Genomic DNA, 23,956 nt, shown 5'->3' with positions numbered 1-23,956 from the left:
TTAGGATTGCTATTTAAAAACACAAATGAAAAAATCTTGTAATTAGATGGGGTTTACCAGCCAAAAGAGCAAACCAACCAGAAGTGTCAACTACAAAGAGACCAATAATGATTTGGGCTCTTTCGTTTTGCATGGGATTAGTTATCGGCCTATTTTATTGCCACTAAGTGTGAACCATGATTTTTAAAAAGTGTGATGTAGGGGTTATAAGATCTAGCTGCCCACGGCAGAACCAAGACAAGTATGCAAATTCCTTGGGGGCGTGGCCGGATCCCACCTCTGTGCATTTGAATCCGTGGCATTCACCAGGTTAGCCTTTCCATCTAATGTTTTCATCTCCAAAGTCCTCTCACGGGCTGATGTCTGCAAGCATGCAAACATTAGGACTAAACATGCTTTCTGTCGATCTGCTGTGTGTGCAATATATTTATCCCATCAAAGCCACGAAGAGAATCAAAAGTAGGTTTGAGACCACGAGTAAAGACTTCAGTGTTTCTCCGGGAAAGAAATGGAGTAAACACAGCAAAGGAGTTCAAGGTCCCGAAAGCTCGGCAGCCCCATTCAACCTTCACTCAGAAGTTATTTGTCCTTAAGATGTTGCCATGTTTCCTGACCCCTAAGGTGCTGGAATTGTAAGCAGAAGCCTACAATATTTTCAGAATAATTGGTTTCATTGATATCATAATATGTGTTCTCCATCTATACTTCAAATACTTGGAGGACCAGAGGATGTTGCCATAGACACGAGCCTTTTTTCAAAGAATTGAGAAATTATTTCACATAAATGCCTTTTACTCCATTCTCTCCCACTCTTTTATTTTAAAAGAATCCATCCAATAATAATGCAATGCTTACTAAGCACAAATACCATTCTAGCCATTTGCATTTAACAACCTATGAGGAAGGAATATAATTGTCCCTATTTGACAAATGGAAAAACTGAAGCATAGGACCTTGCTCAGAGTCAACCAGCTAGAAAGTGGTAGAAACAGGGGTTCCGGCTCCAGACACCACGCTTTAACCACTCCGCTGGTCTGCAGATGTGTATAACCCTCATACTGCTAGTATAAAAATTTTATCCCATGTGCAGAAAAGCTGACACAAGAGAGTGTTCAAAGTTATTAGTCAATATTAACACTGATCAAATATAAGTCAGAGTAACTTAACTTTGGGTTTTAAAACTTAAAGTGCAACTAAAGTACTCTACGTGCAAGCACTCTGATATATGTTCTTTCTCTTTCCAACTCTTCTCTTGGGAGCAGCCAGAGTGATCTTTTGACATCCCAAAGTGTCCTAAGCCCTCCAATGACTTCCTTTGAAATTAATTCCAATATTTCACCATGACCTACACAATCTCATATGACCTCATCCTTACTCCCACTGTGCTCAGATCCTCCTGGTCTTCCAAGAACATCAGACATTTCCCATGTGCTCTTGTCTCTGCAGCTCATTCTTCATGTCTCAGCTCAAAGATGACTCAGAAAGGGCTTCCCAGATGCTTTTATCAAGTAGATCTTCCCATGAGTCTCTGTAGCCACAATATGCAAATTTCACATTTCTGTGTTTACCTGTTTATTGTCTGTTTCTTTCTCTGGATTGTAAACTTCACCCACAGCCCTGCCACACTGTTCTATTACTAACCCAGTGCCTGGAACAAATGTCTTCTTTCAACAAGTATGTATTTACTGTCTTTCACATGTAAGCACTAGAACTGTGAATTAATACACAGGATAGATAGTCAATGTAGTGTGTTAGCAAGTGGTAAGTGCTATGGAAAAAAGAAAAACTGGAAGGTGGAGAGGAAGGGAGGGATGGGTACAGGGGTACAAAATAAATTAGGGTGGTCAAGGGGGACCTCCCTGAGAGGGAACATTTGAGCAGAGACTTGAAGGATGTGAGAATGGGCCAATGGGGATATCCAGGAAGTATATTCCAGGTGGAAGAAAGTGCAAGGATCCTGAGGTGGAAGCATGACTGAGTGTGCAAGGAACATCTGAGGACCAGTGTGGCTGGGCTGAGTGAGAGGAGAGGAAAGGAGGAGATGATGAGATCAGAAAGGCCAGACTGTGGGCCTTCGTAAGGACTTGGCTTCGACTCCAAGAGAAAGGCGAAGTCACTGAAGAGGAGCCCAATCTGATTTATGTTTTAACCAGATGCCCCCAGCTGTTGAGCTGAGGACTTTGTACAGAAAGTAAGGGGGTAGAGCCATTGAAGCCTGGGGAGTGACTGTGATGGCTTGGATCATCGAAGGAGTAGTGGAATGGCCCGAAAATGGCTATGAGAGGATTTGCTGACAGTTTGGTTCTAGAGTGTCACAGAAAAAGGAGAGTCAAAATCTTTGTTGAATGGGTAAATGGATGAACAAATGAAAAAAAAATGACACAGCTGTTAAACAGCAGGACTGGGATTTAAAGCAAGGTTAGTAAGGCATCAAAATACTCATAGAGATTCTTAACTTTCTAGAATCTGACAAAGTCTCTCTTTAGAAAAATGCACCTATGTACCTCCATGCCAACTTTGCACATAGTCTTAGGAAGCTCCAGAATCTCTTGAAATGCACCCAGGAATACCCGGTGTTAAGAGTGCCTGTATGTCATCACTCAAGCATCTAACATGAAACTTGATTTTCACAAATGCAGTTTGCTAAGGACTTTTGTAAAAAACATCTCTTGCATAAAGCGCCCACTTCAAACTTACAAAATGAATTAATGTGACAGGAAAAGGCAAACTGTGCTTCTGTTTAAAAATAACCATTACTAAATAAATAAATAAATAAATAAATAAATAAATAAATAAAACCATTACACTGTAAACATTTATGCACCCAACATAGGAGCACCTAAATGTATAAAGCAAATCTTGATGGACATAAAGGGAGAGATCAACAGTAATACAGTCATGGTAGGGGGTTTTTGCACCCCATTGACATCAATGGGTAGATCTTCCAGACAGAAAATCAACAAGAAACAGTGGAATTAAATGACACACTAGATCAGATGGATTTAATTGATATCTTTAGAGCATTTCACTCCAAAGCAGCAGCATATACATTCTTTTCAAGTGCATATGGAATATTTTCTATGATAGAACATATGTTAGGACACAAAATAAGTCTCAATGAATGTATGAAGATTGAAATCATAGCAAGTATCTTCTCTGGCCATAGTGGTATGAAACTAAAAATCAATCACACACAAAAAATTAAAAACACACAAAGACATGAAGGATAAATAACATGTTTCTAAACAATGAATGAGTTAACAATGAGATCATGAAACAAATCAAAAGATACCCTGAAACAAATACAAACACAACAACCCTAAATTGATGGGACACAGTGAAAGTAGTTCTAAGAGGGAAATTCATAGTATTACAGGCCTACCTGAAGAAATAAGAAAAATCTCAAATAAACAATCTGACTTTACACTTAAAAGAACCAGAAAAACAACAACAACAACAACAAAGCCCAAGTGAGTAGAAGAAAGGAAATAATAAAGATCAGAGCAGAAATAAATGAAATAGGGTCTGAAAAAAACCACAAAAGATCAATTAACCCATTAGCTGGTTTTTTGAAAAGATAAATAAGATTAACTAACCTTTAACCAAACTCATCAAGAAAAAAAGAGAGAGGACCTCCCTAAAAAAATACAATCAGAAACAAAAGGGGAGAAGTAACAACTGACATCAAAGAAATACAAAGGATTGTAAGAAAATATTACAAACAACTATATGCCAAGAAATTTGACAATCTGGACAAAATGGATAAATTCCTAGAAACATACAGTCTTCCAAAACTGAATCAGGAAGAATCAGAAAATCTGAATAGACAGATTGCAATTAATGAAATTGAAGCAGTAATAATAATTAAAAAAAAAAAAAAACACAAAAAACTCCCAACAAACAAAAGTCCTTGCTTGGATGGCTTCACAGGTGAATTTTACCAAACATTCAAAGAACTAACATCTATCCTTCACAAACTATTCCAAAAAAAATCAAGTGGAGGTAAAACTCTCAAGTTCTTTTACAAGGCCATTATCCTAATTCCAAAACCAGATAAAGACCTACAAAGAAACAAAATTACAGGCCAATATCCCTGATGAACATAGATGCTAAAATCCTCAACAAAATATTAGCAAACTGGATCCAGCAATGCATTAAAAAGAGCATACACCATGATCAAGAGGGATTTATTCTGGGGATGCAAGGTTGGTACAATATTTGCAAATCAATAAATGTGATGCACCACATAAACAAAATGAAGGATAAAATCACATCATCATATCAATAGATGCAGAAAAAGCATTTGATAAAATCCAGCACTCATTTATGATAAAAACTCTTAGCAAAGTGGGATAGAAGAAACATACTTTAATATAATAAATGCTATATATGACAAACCCACAGCTAACATCAGACTCAACGAGTAAAACCTATAAGCATTTCCCTTAAGATCAGGAACAAGACAGGAATGTCTGCTTTTACCACTCTTATTCAACATAGTACTTGCAGTCCTAGCCATAGCAATCAGACAAGAAGGAGAAATAAAAGGCATCCAAATTGGAAAAAAAAAAAAAAAGTAAAACTGGTCATTATTTGAAGATGACATGGATATTGTATAATGAGAACCTTAAAAATTTCACCAAAAAACTTACTAGAAGTGATAAACGAATTTAGTAAAGTGGCAGGATACAAAATATCCAGAAATCAGTTGCATTTTATCCTATATAATAAAAGCATAATATGCAAATTGTCCTCTCGGGCAGTCATTTGACTGGGAGTTAGACTGGGAGACCGGGAGTTCAACCACTTGCTATGATGTGCACTGACCACCACGGGGGCGCATGGAACATGGCAGGCATTGGTGACGTGCTGCAACCTCTCGCCAGCTACCTAGGGGTGGGGTGATGGGGTCGGAGGTGCAGTGAGAATGCAGGGTGTCTGCCGAGCTCGCTCTCACTCCCCCTGCTACCCTCCCCTGGGACGCCAGGGCTCGTGTGCCGGGGAAGCCCCCCATGCTCAGGTGCCAGGCACCCACGAGGAGCCTACCCCACACCCATGCGGCCTCTTCCGGGTGAGCCGGGCTATAGCCGCCGAGACCGCAGGGGCCGGTCGGGCTCCCCATGGGTTCACACAGGAGCCGGTCTGCAAGGCCGGCGGGGAGAGAGCACACTGCCTGCCCGGCTTCCATGCAGTGCCACTGGGTGGCCCAGAGGCCCACACTGCGCCCTGGCCCGTGGTGTCCAGCCACGCTCACCGCATCTCCACGTGGAGACTCGGGTGTGTGACTCAGGTGGAAGGGGGTGTGCGGGGGCCTCAAGGCCCAGGTTTCACCCAGGGCCCAGAGGTCAGCTGGGACCTGCCCTTCCACGCCAGACGCTCACACTTCGATCACTGGCCAGGCCTAGGAACCACGAATTTCTTGCACTATGCCTCTAGTACACTAATAATAAACTATCAGAAAGGGAAACTAAGAAAACAATCCCATTTACAATTGTATTTAAAAATACCTTGAATAAATTTAACCAAGGAGGTAAAAGATCTGTACTCAGAAAATGATAAGACACTGAAAAAAGAAATTGAAGAATATACAAATAAGTGGGAGCATAGACCATGTTCGTGCATAGGAAGAATTAACACAATTAAAATTTCCGTACTACCCAAAGCAATCTATAGATTCCATGCAATTCCTATTAAGATACCAATGTTGTAGTTCCCAGAACTAGAACAAATATTCCAAAAATGTATATGGAACCATAAAAGACCCCAAATCTTGAGAAAGAAGAACAAAGTGGGAGAAATCATACTGATATCAAACTATACTAAAAGGTCATATTAATCAAAACAGCATGGTACTAGCATAAAAAACAGACATATAGATGAATGGGACAGAATAGAGAGCCAAGAAATAAACCCATGCCTTTATGGTTAATTAATTTTTGACAATAAAGGCAAGAATATATAATGGGGTAAAGATAGTCTATTTAATAAATGATGTGATGTGCAAAAAATGAAACTAAAACACCTTCTTACACCATACACAAGAATAAGCTCAAAATGGATTAAAGACTTACATGTTAGACTAGAAACCGTAAAAATCCTAGAAGAAAACATAGGTAGTAAAAATCTGCGACATTTCTCATAGCAATATGTTTTCTGATATATCTCCTTGGGCAAGGGAACAAAAGGAAAAAAAGACAAATGGGACTACATCAAACTAAACAGGTTTTGCACATCAAAGAAAACCATCCCAAAATGGAAAAACAAAACACTGCATGGAAGAATATATTCACCAATGACACATCTGACAAGGGTTAATATCCAAAATTTACAAAAAACATACACAACTCAACACCAAAGAAAACCCAAATGATCCAATTAAAACATGGGCAGAGGACCTCAATAAACACTTCTCCAAAGAGGACATACAGAAGACCAGTAGACATATGAAAGATGCTCAATGTTATAAATCATCAGGCAGATGCAAATTAAAAGCACAATGAGAGATCTCCTTACACCTGTCTGAATGCTATCATCAATAAATCAACAAACAACAAATGTTGATGAGAACGTGGTGAGAAGGGGACCCTTGTGCACTGTTGGTGGTAATGCAGATTTATGCAGCCCCTGTGGAAAACAGTATGGAGGTACCTCAAAAAAATTAAAAATGGAACTGTTTTATGACCCTCCAATTCCACTTCTGGGAATATATCTGAAGAAACCTGAAACACGAATTCAAAGGAATATATGTACCCCTATGTTCATTGTAGCGTTATTTACAATAGCCAAGATTTGGAAGCAGCCCAGGTACCCATCAGTAGATGAGTGGATAAAAGAGCTGTGGTACATTTACATAGTGGAATACTACTTGGCCATAACAAGGAGGATATCTTATTTTTTTGTGACAGCATGGATGGACCTAAAGAGTATTATGCTAAGTGAAATAAGCCTGTCAGAGAAAGAGACAAGTACCATATGATTTCACTTACACATGGAATCTAATGAACAAAATAAACTAACAAACAAAATAGAAGCAGACTCATAGATAAAGAGAACAGATTGACAGCTGTCAGAGGGGGCGGGTTGTGGGGCTGGGTGAAAAGGTGAAGGGATTAAGAAAAAAACAAACAAACTCGAAGACACAGACAATGGTATGGTGATTACCAGAGGGAAAGGGAGTAGGGGGAGGTAGAGGAGGGAGAGGGGAGGATAAGTGGTGTTGGAAGGAGACTTGACTTGGGGTGATGAACTCACAATGCAATATACAGATGATGTATTATGGAACTGTACACCTGAAACCTATCTAAGTTTATTAACCAATGTCACCCCAGTAAATTCAATAAAAATGTTTAAACCATTACAATGCATATGGTTCAAATATAACAATGATTTCTAATTCAGTATCATAAAGAGTAGTAAATAGAGACAATAAGTCTTAACATTTGTAAGAGCCTAAAGGAAACTACATTTGTTTTTAGGAAGATAACAAAAGTTAATAAAGCACCATTTCTTTTTTTAAAATATATTTTTATTTATTTCAGAGGGGAAGGGAGAGGGAGAGGTAGAAACATCAATGATGAGAGAGAATCATTGCTTGGCTGCTTCCTGCACTGCCCCTACTGGGGATGGAGCCCACAACGGGGCATGTGCCATTGACCAGAATTGAACCCAGAACCCTTCAGTCCGCAGGCCAGCGCTCTATCCGCTGAACCTAACCAGCTAGGGCTTAAAGCACCATTTCTTTACCACTGGCTGGAATTATAGTAAGTCGGTCCAATAATACTGGTTGTCTCAAGCTTTTACTGGCCGGTGTAGATGACTATTTAATAACACACTTTAAAATGCATTCGATAAATTCATTTTGGTGAGTAAAATAAAGGCTATGCTCCATGAGGTGAAATAATAAAAGGTAGTTCTGGGAAGGGCTGCGGTGCTATTTTGTGCAAAGGCTGAAATAGAAGACGGGATGTTGCCGTGTTTTGTGAGCTGTATAAACAACAATATGATTTACTGCATCATAATAATACAATTCAGCCTAATCTTTACCCTGAAGTAAATGCAGAAGAGCAATCCCAGTGTTGCCCTCAAATTATTTCCAGACTGTCTGCTTAGTCTAAATAATCCTCGTGTGTAAATAGAGGTATAGGTAGATGTGCATGTATGTACATACAAAACATTTAGACACCTACGTGAAGATCACAGGGTACGCCTTCTACAGTTTCAAGGGGAATAAGGTTGCTTTGCGTTTTGCCTTGTCAACTGCTGTATTCAAATCCCATGGGCTGTTCTCCAAGGCGGAAGGCTTGCCACAGCCGTTAAGACTCTTTCAAGCCAATGGAGATGACAGAGTTAAAACTCTGGGGATAAACGTTGGGCTGGCACACAGCTTTTTGCTACCCTGAAGCATTTGTCTAGGAGCTTAAAAGGAGGGTGGGCAATAGAAAAGTTGTCCAAAATCTATCTCAGGACGTACCCTACTTCTCAGAGGAAACTCTGGACTTGAGGTTTTGTGGCCTAACCCTGCCCGGTTCTACATTCTGTTGACTCACCTTCTACCCTCGGAGAGCTAAAATTTATGCCTGTCATGTCTCTTCAATTATGAGGGGACCGTGGAAAAGGGAGTCGAGAGAATTCCCATTTTCCAAGACACGGGTGCCAGCTGGATGACCTAAAAATAATAGCGTTTTCATCTTCATTTGGACTTTCGGCTGCAGTTGCCTCACAACTGAGTCAAATTATATCCAAGTTCTCGGTGGGTCGGTTTTATAAATGAAATATGAATATTTCATTTATAAAGCCGGCAGACACTGGGCACTTCTTTAAAAAATCTACTATAAAATGTCATGGCCCCAGAAGCAAAGATCATATCTGTTAAATTAAGATCAAATTGAGTTACAGATATAAACTTTGGTGTGCAGTGGCTGCTGTAAATGAGAAAACACAGGAAATGATGATAATGCACTCCCCACGCTCTGAGTATTTGTCTGTAATTCAGAATGTGAATCTGTTTGGAGCATTGGTGTTCACATGCTTTCTTAGCAGAGACTAGAACAGCAGTTTGGTGTATGTTATGAATGCATATTAACAGCACAGGCATTTGCATATCTGGAACTATCGTAGGAAATGCATAACAAAATTTCTTTTGAAAGATTATTGTACAAACACACCAAATCCTTGTTAAATCTTGACATAACAACTTTTTGTTTTCCTCCTTTTGGGGGGGAAAAAAAACCAACTCTAAGATATTCAAACAATAGATTAATGCATAGAAAGCCTCCACACAGAGTCTTTCTGCATATGCCCTCCCCACCTCACCCCCTCCCGCCCGGCACATCACCACCAGCACCAAAGGATTTTATTTCATGTTCAAAGGCAGAAATAGAACAGCCCCAAATGTTTTCATCAAAAACTGTTTCTCATTTGTCTGCGCATTGCAAAGATGAAATACAAAACCTCTTCTTGCGCCGATGATCATTTTCCACTGACATGTCATGTTCTCCATTCCTTGGATTTCGATTGCTTTGCTCCTGATGCCTGTCATACAGCGCGGCTTCTGGAGAGTTTGCAAGTTTAGAATATGGTGCCACATGCAACATTCATGATAGGGCTGTCTGCTTTGTGGCGCGTGGCTCTGATACTTACGTTGCTTTGCATTTAAAAAATTAAACCACATGAGAGAACACACAAAATTCTGCCCTTGGTCTTCCTATAGAAATTCTCCGTGCTGACATTAAAGGTGTGTGTGGCTTGTAAATCAAAAGCTCTATGAAATATACTCAATGCACCCATTCCCAGTAATGTTCCCCGAAGCAACACCTTTTGAAATGCCTTGGGGATATCCGATTTTTAAAAACCATGAACGAGGTCACCCTACCTATTTTAAATTTTGAATTTATGGCCTTCCTTTTATTTTCAATTTGCATTTTTTCACTTGATCATTGAGAGGATAAAATTATCTTCCTTTACCTAGCATGAGTCTCCTTTCCCTCAACTTCTCTATCTTTTCTCGAACGGTCCAGGCAAAGGCCAGTAACTGTGAGAGGGCCGGAAGTGAGTGGGGTATGACAGAGCAAAACTGAATTTAGTTCCAGGTCCCCGATGCCAATGTGGAGCCAAAGTGCATTAAAGCAACAGAATTCTAAACCTTTCAAAAACCGGGATTTATAAGGGGAATGCTAACACAGATTCAACAGTTACAACTCTGCCAGGGATTACTTTAATACCAAAAGCATACTGTCTCACTTTGGAGAAAGAGCTTACCCCATTGTCAAACAACAAAGGTGCTGTTGGTCTATGTTCAAACTTTTATTTTTTAAAAGCACCCTTTTCTCTTTACTGACAGGAAATCTTGAAATAAAATGTCCTTTTTGGGTGGGTGGGGTGGACGGGGGATGCAGCAGGGGAATAAAGGGAAAGAGAGGGAGGTGGAGTTTGCCTCTGGCTTCACAGTTTGTTTTCTTTATAAAGCTTTGTCAGCCCCGCTGAACTGTTCTGCCTGCTTTTGTTAAAAAAAACCAAGCCGGGGGGGCGGGGGGGGGCACATGGGGAAAAACAGATAAATATGAAATAAATCTGGCAGGGAAACACAACTGGACACTAATATAAGAAAGACAAGATATTTAAGTAGATGTTGGTCTAGAGGGAGAATAAGGTGAGAAGATTTTTAGGAGAAAGGAACAAATCTGGAAGCTCAAAACAAACAAACAAACAAACAAGAAAGCTAATCTTTGATTAAAATACTCAGCAGAATGCCAGGGAGAGACAGACAAAAACCTACGTGATGATTTTTATGTTTATTGTGCCTGAAATGAAATGAGAAGGAACAAGCGAGGTAGTGCTGGGGAGAGCCAGGGGCCAATAAAGAGTGAAGTTGTGACTTTGGGGAGAGGACACAAGGTAGTCAGTTGGAAATTGTTCACGGAGGGCTCGGAGTTGCCTCTGCATTTTAGACACAGACATAAAGAATCTCTCCGGGAGAAGTTGTCGAAAGGTACCTGCCCATGCAGAAAGGGGAGCCTCTGAGGATGCCTCTCCCAGACCCCAGATGGAGACTGTTCTTTTCTTCCAAATTCCCGAGAAGCACAGAAGTCTTACATGTTAGTGAGAGAACACACAGACACACACACCGGTAAGTTACACGCCAGGAAACAAAACAAGGAGATAAGGAGACCTCCGCCGATCCCTGTTTGCTTACACAAATCTTAGTTTGGTTAAGTATCTCAAGACCATTTTCTGCTTTCAGCTCCGTGTCACGGCGCTCTTTCCCTGGGTGCCCAGGTGCACAAATGGGATGGTGATCTTCACAGAACGTCCACGGCAGTGACAAAAGAACCCCCTCGCTCACACAAAAGCCCACCTTGGAAATGAATGGAATATTAACGACTGCCTAACAGTTGCACCGTTGGCAGGACAAGGCTGAGCACTAACACAGCCCTTCCTCCAGATTGCCCGTGGAGCCGGAGCAGCCTACTGTCGGTGAAAGGCTCGTGCGGATTTTTTCCCTATCAGTCTAACCTTCTGTGTTGATGCATGAATGCTGGTACCCACTTACAGGGATGCCAGATGATCAGTGCAGAATGAAGGTCCCAAGAGAGAGGATCACATGGTTCTCTCTGCCCTGTGACGTCACTAGCAGATGGCATGGGTACCAGCTCTGGCAGTTGGCATCAATGTCACTTTTTAGAGATCAATGAGATAGTGCAGATACACACACAGATCTAGAGACTCCAGGCGACGATGCGACACTCAGCCTGAAAAGATTTGGAAGATCCAAAATGAAAACTGATTATTGAATGAAATTAAAACCTAAGGTAATATAAATAAAGATATACTTCCATTGATGCTGGCTTTGCATGCAAGTATTTAAAGATACAGTGTCACTGTCTTATAGTATTTATATGTTCTTTGCCATCTATAACTTACCATATTTCATTCTTACGATGTGATTATCACATACTTTCACTGCTACTATGTAACACTGCAAGTATGTGGACAGGACATTACTAAGAGTTTGCGTGTGCGTGTGTGTGTGTGTGTGTGTGTGTGTGTGTGTGTGTGATTGTTAAATTGAAAAGTGTCTGTTTTATTTAACATGCTTATTTGTTTGCAGACTTTAGATGACAATACTTGCTGTTTCACCAAACGAAAGCCAAAATTGCATTTGAAACAGACTATTTTCCCCTTTCATTCAGGATTCTGAACACACGTGCACAATTGCAGTCAGAATCCTTGGACCGCTCCTGTCAGAGATTAGCTAGAGGGAGACTTCCGTGGCTTGCAGAACAAAAACACTATGCGAGTGTTTTGTGTCCAGGATAATTTGAACAGCAGTAAACAGACAATTATGTGTAGAAAAAAATGTAAATGTAAAAGCAGTCTCAACATTTCCTTTGATTTAAAAGAATGGCAGTGATTTTTATTTGTTTAATTTATTTAAGGAGTTTATTGCAAATTAGCCCAGTCCTCCCCCACCCCCTTTTTTGTGAGAAGGCTCGGAAATAGTGCATTTTTCTTGGCTGATCAGAAAGAAATCAGTTTTAAAATGGGCTCTGGTTAATTTTTTCTTAAATTTGTATATTGCAACGGCCACTTATCTAAACCCACAGTCACACAACACAGCAAATAAAGTGAAGGCTTTTATTTTTTAAACCCACAAATTCATCAGCAAATGGAAAGATGACACTTTTTATTTTAAAAACTGGTGTCTCCTCTCACTTTCTACTCAGGGGGATTGGCACTAATGAAATTCTGCATGGCTATATCATGTTTTGCACTTGCTTAAATTCCACAGTCTTTTTTGTGTATTTAAAAACCAGTAAAAATTCAAAGAGAAATGGAAATGGGGGTGGTATTACTATACATGCCTTGTGTTTTATTTTCTTTTGCTAATTTGCCTGTGTAAGTTCATCCTAATGCATGTACTAATGTTTGTTATAATTATTAGTCTGCCCCAACTAGAAAATTATATTTGATGTAAAAAAAAAAATTAGTCCCCAAATCAGTCTTTTTCACATGCTTTTGTATTTTTATGATGAAGTCATTCAATATATCTAAGTGTAAAAATGCAAACACTTTAAATATTGTGCTGGCGTTTTTTCAGGTAATTTAAGATAAGAGAGCCATGCTAACACTCCCGTTTGATGAGTCTGTTATGATGCCAGAATCCCAGATGTGCAGAAAGTTTTCCAGAGAATGCGAGGACCAGAAGCAAATTAAGAAACCGGAAAGCTTTGCCAAACAGATCGTCCTTCGAGGAAAGAGCATCAAAAGAGCCCCCGGAGAAGAGAGCGAGAAAGAGGAAGAGGAGGAAGACAGGGAAGAGGAAGATGAAAATGGGTTGCCCAGGAGGAGGGGTCTTAGGAAAAAAAAGACGACCAAGCTGCGCCTGGAGAGGGTCAAGTTCAGGAGACAGGAAGCGAACGCGAGGGAGAGGAACAGAATGCACGGCCTCAACGACGCTCTGGACAATTTGAGAAAAGTGGTCCCCTGTTATTCAAAAACCCAGAAACTGTCCAAAATAGAAACTTTACGACTGGCCAAAAACTACATCTGGGCACTTTCGGAAATTCTACGAATCGGCAAGAGACCTGATCTGCTCACGTTCGTCCAAAACTTGTGCAAAGGTCTCTCCCAGCCAACGACAAACTTGGTGGCAGGCTGCCTGCAGCTCAACGCCCGGAGTTTCCTGATGGGCCAGGGCGGGGAGGCCGCGCATCACACAAGGTCACCCTACTCCACCTTCTACCCGCCCTACCACAGCCCCGAGCTCGCCACCCCCCCAGGACATGGGGCTCTGGATAATTCCAAGTCCATGAAACCCTATAATTATTGCAGTGCATACGAATCCTTCTATGAAAGCACTTCCCCTGAGTGTGCCAGCCCTCAGTTTGAAGGTCCCTTAAGTCCTCCCCCAATTAACTATAATGGGATATTTTCCCTGAAGCAAGAAGAAACCTTGGACTATGGCAAAAATTACAATTACGGCATGCATTACTGTGCAGTGCCACCCAGGGGTCCCCTCGGGCAGGGTGCCATGTTCAGGTTGCCCACCGACAGCCACTTCCCTTACGACTTACATCTGCGCAGCCAATCTCTCACCATGCAAGATGAATTAAATGCAGTTTTTCATAATTAATGAGGAAAATGAAAATAAACAGTGGTCATTCACCTCCCCCGTCTAATTAAGACAAAGCAGATGCTTGTGGGCTGAGTAATTGGCACGACTCTATCTAAGGTGTTTTCTAGTTCCTGAAGTGTGTTTCAACTATTGTGAGAATTTTCTATGTCATAATAAATCTCTTTTCTTATGAGAGCTCCTTTTGCTTTCCTGTTGTCTGTAAAGCACTGTGATTCTGTTTCTGCTGGAAGGATTTTCCCCTTGTTTTCTTTTCTTTTAAATTCACTTAATTTGTTTGGGAAAAAAGGGTGTCTAAGAATATACTGTTGAATAAAGACATGCACACAGCATAACTCAATGTCTATTTCGGTTGTACAGTAATTATAAAAATGCATGTGATTAAAATAAGATGAATAAAATGATGTGTTTATAATGATTGGGAATTATATATTATGTATGTCTGAAAATTGGAAATTTAAAATATCGAGAATAACACCCAGCTGACAATGATATTGGAAGGTACCTTTGAGGCTGGGCAACAATATGAAAAAGCTATGCAATTTTCTCTTTATTAGGGACAAGTCTAAATGCATTGGATTGGTAACTATTCCTCTTCAGGTATGTGCAGATGGGGCAACATGATATTTGGGTAGGTGGTGTCATAATTTTGGAACAATTATTTCAATCACAAAGACAACATTTTCAGCACTTGTGTTGTGTTGTTCAGAAATTACCTGTACAGGTTATCACAATGTAGAACTGTGTTTTCCACACCACATTTTTAAAGCAATTAAACATAGATATTTACACTCACAGAAATCATCTATTGGTGGTGATATTTCTGCATGATACTTATTATTTCCTGGTACACAGCTGCTTTCTGTCTCCAAACCTCTCTCCTTCCTCTTTCAGAAATACTTCTGGATTTCAAAACCGTACGAGATAAAACAAATTTCTTAAACAAAATGGCCAAAGCGCTTACAATAATTTTTCTTAAGTATCTTAAATGAAAGAAAGGAGCCCATGAGCGTTAAACAACCTGGGGAAACAATGATAAATCCTGGTAACCTTCAGCTCCAGCCGAAATTCGGTGGCAAGTGTCCAGCAAACACCAGAGTGGATGTTAAAAGGGGAAGGCTGGACTCTGTGCCCTTTAAGTAAGTCTGGCCGATTAGAAGCTAAATTCTGTGTGATTAAAAGTTTCCTGACAAAAGGCCACCGAACACCTACTTGAATGGTGCCTGGCGAGCTCGCCCTCTTAAGCAGCACCGCTCCTCTCCTGGAATAAGAACCAAGGTGGCAGTGACCTCACTCAGATGCCCCGTGTGGGTTTGCCTCCCAGGGGGCGGAGGAGGCGCAGCTGCGACAGCGGGTCCAGGGCAGCTCACTCTCTGAATTGGGTCCAGTGGTGGCGGGAGGGAGCCTGCCCGGACGGGTCTGGGCAGGGGGTCCTGCTCCACAGCCCGGCACCTCTGCCCACCATACGCCCCCGGGGTCCGGGCGTCAGGGAGCACAGGCCAGAGGGCGCGCCTGGCAGGTGGCTCCGGGAGGGGAAGGAGGCTGCTGCCCGCCGCCCCGCCCGCTCCGCGCAGTGGTCACAGGGTCCCAGGCTGTACCTGCACTGCCGGCGTCCCGTCTGCAGTGGGCGCCTTGGAGCCTGGGGTCCCAGACAAGGAAGGGGCTGTGCCATCTGGGAAGTGAGCGGGTCTAGAGACCGGGGCAGAGCAGACCTCCTGGGGGCCAGGACCAGAGAAGCGGGACAGGGGTCACCCCTTCTCCCTTCTGCCGCCTTGGGGAACACGGAGGCAGCGGCAGTTTCCACCAAGAGCTGTCCCCGCCCTGCTGCCCTGCTGCTCCCACAGCTTGTGGGACATCTTGAGCCAAGGCTGGGAGGCCCGCGCCCCATTCTGCAGGGGTGAGAGGTCAGCCTCCCAGCAGTTCCCCCATCCTAGCCCGGCGCGCGCAGCAGCCGCGCTCCGAGGGGCAAAGGCACCGAGCAGCTGCTGGAAGGCGCCCCCCGCGGGTGTGTGAGCGCCTGTTCAGTCAAATCCCAGGAGGGCAAGGGCAAAGGGGCCGGGAAAGAGGAGGAAGCGTGCCTTCCAGGCATGAGAACAAGTGTGCCCGAGGTGGAGAGCCCTCTGTCCCCTGTCTCCACACTGGAGTGACTCTGCGTTGCTTTCTTGCAGATGCGCACAACCCTGACCTGTCTGGGACTGTGGCCAGGATGGCCTGGCCTCTTTAAGGCCGCTCACTGCTCACCCCGTCTGAGCAAAGGACAAGAAAGTAAGGAAGCATCTGCAACTGGGAGAAGATGGCTTAAAATAAATGCTAAAAGCAGTTCTGTTTAGTCACTAGCAGAGTAGATTCGGTCTCTCCCCCACCCCCGCCCCTTGCTGCAAGGTGACCTGGTGCCCCGGACTGAGAACAGCATTGCGCCTGCTCGGTGCTTTTTTTTCGGTCCAGACGGCCTTTGAAATCCGCCTAGACTTCCCGGGGTCACAGATCCGTGTTGGAACCAGCAATTGCCACAGGAGATCATTCTCCCGGCTCCTCCTGGCAGCAGGGGAGAGGGAGGAAGGGAAGCAGCTGGCTGAACGTCTGGGGAAAAGACAACCGTTCAGACGGAGCGTCTCAGCTCAGAGCTTTGTTCCCAAGGAACTCAAGCAAAAGAGTGGGGTTTCCAGGCACAGACCCTAGAGCTTATGAAACGCCTTCCATATTTGGATGCACAAATCCCATGTGTGCTCTCTCCTTCCGTGGCCTGATGGAATCTGGGATTCTAGGCTGTGTGTGGGACTGATCCCTGGGCCCTCACCAGCCTTCAGACCCCCCTGGTGACTCCTGGCATGGGAATCACCCAGCCTCCAAGAGCATTGCTCCTGACCCAGCATCCTCTTTCCATCCAGCCCACTTCCCAATGCCAGTCTAATCTTCCTGACCTGCTTCCATACACCAGTCCCTTGGAATAACACCTTTTGTGGTTCTCCTTTAAATTTTTCACTCAGCTACATCTTCCCTAGTAAAACTAAAAACAACTGCTAACATACAGCACACCCGAATTTACGTAACATTTCTCACCTCTTGACCCACGTAGTCCCAGGAACTTTACCATGAGGTGTTAAACCTTATGACCCTTATCTTACTGGAAACAGAATCAGCAAAGTCACGTCACTTGTCCATGGGCACAGTGCTACTGGGCAGAGCTGGACAAAGCCAGTCCTCAGGCCTTCCTCCTTCGTTGGCTCCCAAGGCCTGATGCATGGGGTCTCTAGTCCCCATTTGCAACCTGATATCCCATTTCATTATATCAGTAGTTTTCACCTACTTTTTTTTTTTAAAGCAACAGTACACTTGGCTCAAATAATATGTTAGAACTTAGTGTACATGTGTTACTGCTCCTGGTGAAGATAGGTGGGGAGGGTCAGGAGCCAAGACACCCACCCTGCCCAGCTCCTGAGATGTCTCTGAGGTTGAGTTTATTTATTTCCCATCTGCCCACCTTTGTGTCTTGCACTGTTCATCTGTTTAAGATATCTGCATTTCTGTTCTCCATCTTCTCAAATTCACGTGTTTCAAGGCCACCTCCTACATGGAGCCTCCCAGACCCCTCCAGTTTCGTGTTGCTCTGAAACCACAGCTATGTTGTTTTGATCACAGAGTTGTCAACTACATTTTCACTTCCTAAATACTGTGTTGCATTCAAAATCGTGTTTAGGTCATGCATTGTTATTTACCTTGGGTATATAACTAGACTGTACACTCCACGTGAGCAGGGGCTCGGTGTGATCCTCTTTTTGTCTCTATGGTGCACACACTCATTAAGCCCTTGATTCATTTATTGCAGTTAAGGATACAAGCTCTGGTTGTATTAGAGAATAACCTCAATTCAAAGGCAAAGAGGCATGGACCTTTCATATCCAACACTGAGCAACCACTGGAAGGTTCGGATTGTCACCTTTAAAGTGAGAATAATATCACATGTGGCATAGGCTGTGAAGGTAAAACACAATCATTTATGAAAAGTATTTGGCCCACTTCCTAATCCAAAATAAGCACATAGCTGATGAAATCAGCTATTGTTTCTGTTATTAATGTGGTAGAACCACATTAACCTGTGCTAAATCTGAACAACATGAACAACAATGTTTTTCAAAATGCAGGTTAGAGCCAGGTAGCATATCCTATATAATAAAAGCCTAATATGCTAAGTGTCCAGTCGTCTGGTCGGCTGTTCAACCAATCAAAGCATAATATGCTAATGATATGCTAAGGCTGCTCAACCACTGGCTATGACATGCACTGACCACCAGGGGATGGACACGCCAACTGGTAGGTTAGCTTGCTGCTGGGGTCCGGCCAATCAGGACTGAGTGAGACAGGCCAGACACACCCTGGAGCCCTCCCGTGGTCCCTCCCTGGCTGGCCAACCGCCCTCCTCGAGGGATATCAGAGAGCTGGTTTTGGCTCAACGGAGGAACGACTGGTCACTATGACACGCACTGACCACCAGGGGGGCAGACGCACAATGCAGGAGCTGCCCTCTGGTGGTTAGTGCGCACCCACAGGGGGAGCGCTGCTCAGCCAGAAGCCGGGCTCACGGCTGGTGAGTGCAGCAGTGGTGGTCGGAGCCTCTCCCGCCTCTGTGGCAGTCAGACCTCCCCCGAGGGCTCCCGGACTGCGCGAGGGCGCAGGCCAGACTGAGGGATTCCCCCCACCCCACCCATGCATGAATTTTGTACACTAGGCCTCTAGTTGTGATATAAAGTCAGTCTAGTGAACTTAATCAATATATTTTCAATAAAATAAAAAGTAGAGTCTTTCAGGGATGTAAAGTACAGCATAAGGAATATAGTCAATACTATTGCAATAACTATGTATGGTGTCAGGAGGGAATACTTTGTAAAATATATGATTGTCTAACCGCATTGTTGTACACCTAAAACTAATACAAAATAATATTGAATGTAAACTGTAATTTTAAAAAATGTAGAGTCCTTCACACAGTAAAAGTAAGTACTTGTTCATCTGAAACTTTACTTCACACACACACACACACACACACACACACACACACACACACAGTAAGATATATTTTATAATGTCAAATGTCAAAGTAGTTGGGAAGCCACTGATCTGGAAGATAACTGAAGCGGAATACATGTCTGAAAATTCCGGAAGAGCCCGGGCTCTTCAGACATCTGCACCCAAGCTTCTGAACTGTGCTACTTATATCTAATGTCTGACCCCATCACACAAAAGGAGATTTCCCTGCATGCTCACCTGCCCTTTTCCAGGGGTGACTTTTACAGTATAGCAACCGTTGCCAAAGTGCCTTATTTCTCTCTTTGAAAAAAGCAGTATTGCAATGAGAGCTCTGAGGGGAAGATGGTAAAAACAAAACAAAACAAAACAAAACAAAAAAACAACAACAGAATCCTCTTAACATTAATAAGGGGAGGAGGAACTCAGTAAGTTCAGAGACCTTACATGGAGTATAGAGTAAGAACCAAAAAAGAGCTCAAAGGACCCATCAGAACTGCCAATATCCAATCAAGTCCTGGATTTGTAGGTCAGGATCCCCAAGGTTTGCTGGACATCAGAATCACCCAAGATTACCTTGGAATACCATTTCTCAGGTTCCACCTCCCCCTCCTCAATTCTTGGCCACTTCATGACCTGGTCCACATACATTCCTGGTACACCAACCCCAGGTGTATTTCACATCACTAAACAGTGAACACCATCTTGGGGGAGACAGATAAAGACTAATGAAAGGAAAGCCACATCTCACAACCTTTCAGCTCTCAGCAAGGTAGTTGGATACAGAAAATAGACTCAAGCAAAGAAGAGGAGGAATTCCAGATTCCCAGTAGGGCTTGTGTAAGAAGAAAGAACGTGAAGTCACAAGTCAGGTGAGTGAAGCAGCACTGGCAGGTAACATCACAGGTGTGTGATCTGCCAGCACACAATGGATGTTCTTCTTTCCCACTTTTGACTCTTGTCAAAAAGTTGACTATACATGTAGAAGACCCTCGGGTTTGCCCTTGGTGAGTATTGACCCCCAACCATTTTGACATTCTTCCTGGTATAATTTTGAAATATGCCCACTCTCAAATTCCTCTTGATGAATATTTCATTTCTTCTCAAAATACAGGTGAAGTAAAATTAGTCTTGAAGGACTTTTGTGTGTTTGTGTGTAAGACACAACACGAGGGGACAGGGAGATGGGTTTGGTGTGAGAATTCCATTTCACAAACAAAGACGGAGATTCAGAGCAGTGAAGCAACTTGTCCACACACATTGTCCAAGAGCAATAAAGGGTGGATGTGGGATTCAACCCAGGTTGGCCTGACCAGCAACCTCACAGTTTCCCCAGGAGCCTCATTCTCCCCCAGAGAATCACAGTAGCCCTTATTTAATACTAGAGGCCCGGTGCATGAAATTCATGCACGGGGGGAGTGTCCCTCAGCCCAGCCTGCACCCTCTCCAATCTGGGACCCCTCAAGGAATGTCCGACTGCCCGTTTAGCTCCGATTCTCCTGGGATAGGGCCTAAACGGGCAGTCGGACATCCCTCTCACAATCCAGGACTGCTGGCTCCCAACTACTCGCCTGCCTGCCTTCCTGATTGCCCCTAACTGCTTCTGCCTGCCCACCTGATCAGCCCCTAACCACTCCCCTGCCAGCCTGATTGATGTCTAATTGCTCCCCTGCCAGCCTGTTTGCCCCAACTTCCCTCCTTTGCCGGCCTGGTCACCCCTAACTGCCCTCCCCTGCAGGCCTGGTCCCTCCCAACTGCCCTCCCCTGCTGGCCATCTTGTGGTGGCCATCTTGTGTCCACATGGGGGCAGGATCTTTGACCACATGGGGGCAGCCATCTTGTGTGTTGGAGTGATGGTCAATCTGCATATTACTCTTTTATTAGATAGGATAGAGGCCTGGTGCATGGGTGGGGGCCAGCTGGTTTGCCCTGAACAGTGTCCCAGATCAGGGTGGGGGTTCCCTTGGGGTGTGGGGCGGCCTGGGCAAGGGGCCTATGGTGGTTTGCAGGCCTGCCACACCCCCCGGCGACCCAAGCAGAGGCCCTGGTATATGGGATTTATTTATCTTCTACAATTGAAACTTTGTAGCCTGGAGTGGAGCCAAGCCTTCTGCTCGCTCTGTGGCGGCAGCCATTTCTGTTGGGATTTATGTATCTTCTATAATTGAAACTTTGTAGCCTTAAGCAGAGGCCAAAGCAGGCCAGGGCTGTGGAAACTTGGCTTCCTCCATCGCCGGGGGCAACTCAAGTCTCCTGCTCTCTCCAGCTCTGTGGCTGCTGCCATTTCTGTTGGGCTTTATTTATCTTCTATAATTGAAACTTTGTAGCCTGGAGTGGAGGCCTGGACCAGCAAGGGCAGGCAGAAAGCTTGGCTTCCTCCATCGCTGGGGAAACCCAAGCCTCCCTCCTGCTCTCTGTGGCCACAGCCATCTTGGTTGGGTTAATTTGCATACTCTTTCCTGATTGGCTTGTGGGCGTGGCTGGTGGGGTGTAGCAGAGTGATGGTTAATTTGCATATTACTCTTTTATTAGATAGGATGGCTTCCTCCAGGCAGGTCTCATCTAAGCACTTCACGTGTCCTTTCTCATTTAGTGCCCCCAAAACCTTTGGAGTACAGACTATTATCAGCTACCTCAGGAAACTGAGGCACAAAATCTAGCCCAGGGTCACACCGTTGATAAGTAGTGGGATGAAAATTCAGTCCAAGTGGGAGTCTGCCTCTAGAACCCGCACTCTCCACCACCAAACTAAACAGCCGCACTTAAGACAATCAACCATAATTTTCAAAGTTTTGTGCTGACATGGAACCATGATGAGTTTCCATGCAGCAGGGGAGAGAAAATGATTAGTTATATGATAAAGACAAATCACCTGTAAAATAGGGAAAACCTACTTGCAACAATTCAGCCCCCACCTGGCTGTACTAGGATGGTGACTGCTACTGGGTAGCAGCACTGCCATTATTCATCAGTGAAGTTATCCATTTTGAGCAAAATTGGCTTCTCTCAAAAATGTGGTGTTAGGGGAAATAGTAAATGAACTCTTAAGCTTTCAAAATGATAATCTAGCATTACTTAAAAGTCTACAAATTTGTTCCTAAATGTATTTAAATCTTACCAGTGAACATGATGCTTGGTTATTAAAAAGTAATTCTGGCGAAATTAGCTTGCAGCTACAAAATTAATATAATTCATTTATTACTTGCAGCCACAAATCAAGATGCTGTTAACACTGCTACACACAATTTAATAGGCACAGTAGGTTTCCATATGGCTTTAATTTGGGGTTTCTGGTCACTCCATTGAATCATTTACAGAATACACCAGCGTGTCTAGTCAGAAGATGTTTGACCTAATGGAGGTGTGAAGCATTGGCCTTCAAACTATTGAATTAAAGGTTTGATTGGTTTCTGAATTTTATCATATTAAACAAATAGATTTTTAGGTCTAGAGGCTTCTTATTACATTAGAGGCCCGATGCACGAAATTCGTGCAAGGGGCTCAGCCCTCACATCCCTGGCTGCCTCGGCCCTCGCAGACCCAGCTTCGTCCAGAAAGTCATCTGGAAGGTTGTCCAGAAGATCATCCAGACCAGTGGTTGGCAAACAGCGGCTCGCAAGCCACATGTGGCTCTTTGGCCCCTTGAGTGTGGCTCTTCTACAAAATACCACGGCCTGGGCGAGTCTATTTTGAAGAAGTGACATAACAAGAAGTTTAAGTTTAAAAAATTTGGCTCTCAAAAGAAATTTCAATCGTTGTGCTGTTGATATTTGGCTCTGTTGACTAATGACTTTGCTGACCACTAATCCAGACGGTCATTCCACTGTTCGGCTATCCGGTCTAATTAGCATATTATGCTTTTATTATTATAGATATAGACTTAGGAATGGAGAAAAACCAAAAAGCACCCAATCTCATTTAGATGAAGAAGAACAACAGAGACACACACCCAGCCCTCCCCTGACACACACCTAATTTGACTTACTTAAGGCTGAGATAAAAGAATAATTCAGAGTTTAAACCCTCTTCTTCATGATCTTGCCAGAATGATATGTAGTTTGTGTTTTGTAGCTGGATTTCATGCCTCCATGAACATGCCTCCACTCCATGAAGTTCAAGTTCCCTAACGAATGTGTCAGTCAAGATGAGAAATAAACATTATAATTGCACTTCGTGTCTCAAGCCTAAAAAAGAACAATAGGGCTGAAGAATAGAGACTATGTCTCTCACTTGTGTTTTCCTTTAGCGTTTAGTTTTCTTGGGAACTTGGGGGAAAGAAGACAGGAGCTGAGAATACAGAGAGGCAGTAAGTCTTCGCTCTGATTTGGACCAGACAATGGTACCCTCACTAGCAAAGGGAGCAAGGCTGGATGAGGAAGCAACCCTGGGGGGCTTCTATTCTCAAACTGAGATCAAGGTGCACATCTCTGTGGAAGTCTTTCCTGTTTTGATCCTTAGCTAGAAAAAGTAATGTAATTAGGAAAGAAAGATTCTATAAAGATTACAGAAGAAAATTAGAAATACAACATTGATAACTATTAACAACTACTGAAAAAGGAACCAAGCTATACCCCTCAATTTGTTGTTGTTGTTGTTGTTAGTCCTCACTCGAATATATTTTTCTATTAATTTCTAGGGAGAGAGGGAAAGACAGAGAGAGAGAGATCGATGCGAGAGAAACACATTGATTGGTTGCCTTCTGCACGAGGGCCTGGGGCAGGGAGGAGCCTGCAACCAATGTAGGTGCCTTTGACCAAAATCAAATCTGGGACCTTTTGATCTGCAGGCCGATGGTCTATTCAC

The 23,956-nt window shown here is 43.3% G+C and overlaps 1 protein-coding gene across 2 annotated transcripts; it reads left to right on the top strand.

The window, feature by feature from the left end:
* The first annotated feature begins 10,836 nt into the window (after positions 1 to 10,836).
* Positions 10,837 to 14,308, top strand: NEUROD6 (neuronal differentiation 6). Of its 2 annotated transcripts, none has more exons than XM_080664603.1 (2): positions 10,837 to 11,807; positions 13,097 to 14,308. In XM_080664603.1, exon 2 carries the CDS (start codon positions 13,118 to 13,120, stop codon positions 14,129 to 14,131), a length of 1,014 nt encoding a protein of 337 aa, XP_080520729.1. In that variant the 5' UTR covers positions 10,837 to 11,807; positions 13,097 to 13,117; the 3' UTR covers positions 14,132 to 14,308. The 2 variants fall into 2 exon arrangements, with proteins under 2 accessions (XP_080520729.1, XP_080520730.1); XM_080664604.1 differs by having other exon boundaries at positions 11,509 to 11,807; positions 13,158 to 14,308.
* Positions 14,309 to 23,956: the final 9,648 nt, after the last annotated feature.

This window comes from Plecotus auritus, assembly GCF_963455305.1.
Source record: "Plecotus auritus genome assembly, chromosome: 4".
NCBI classification, from domain to species: domain Eukaryota; kingdom Metazoa; phylum Chordata; class Mammalia; order Chiroptera; family Vespertilionidae; genus Plecotus; species Plecotus auritus.
This window is presented reverse-complemented; position numbering and strand designations above follow the sequence as displayed.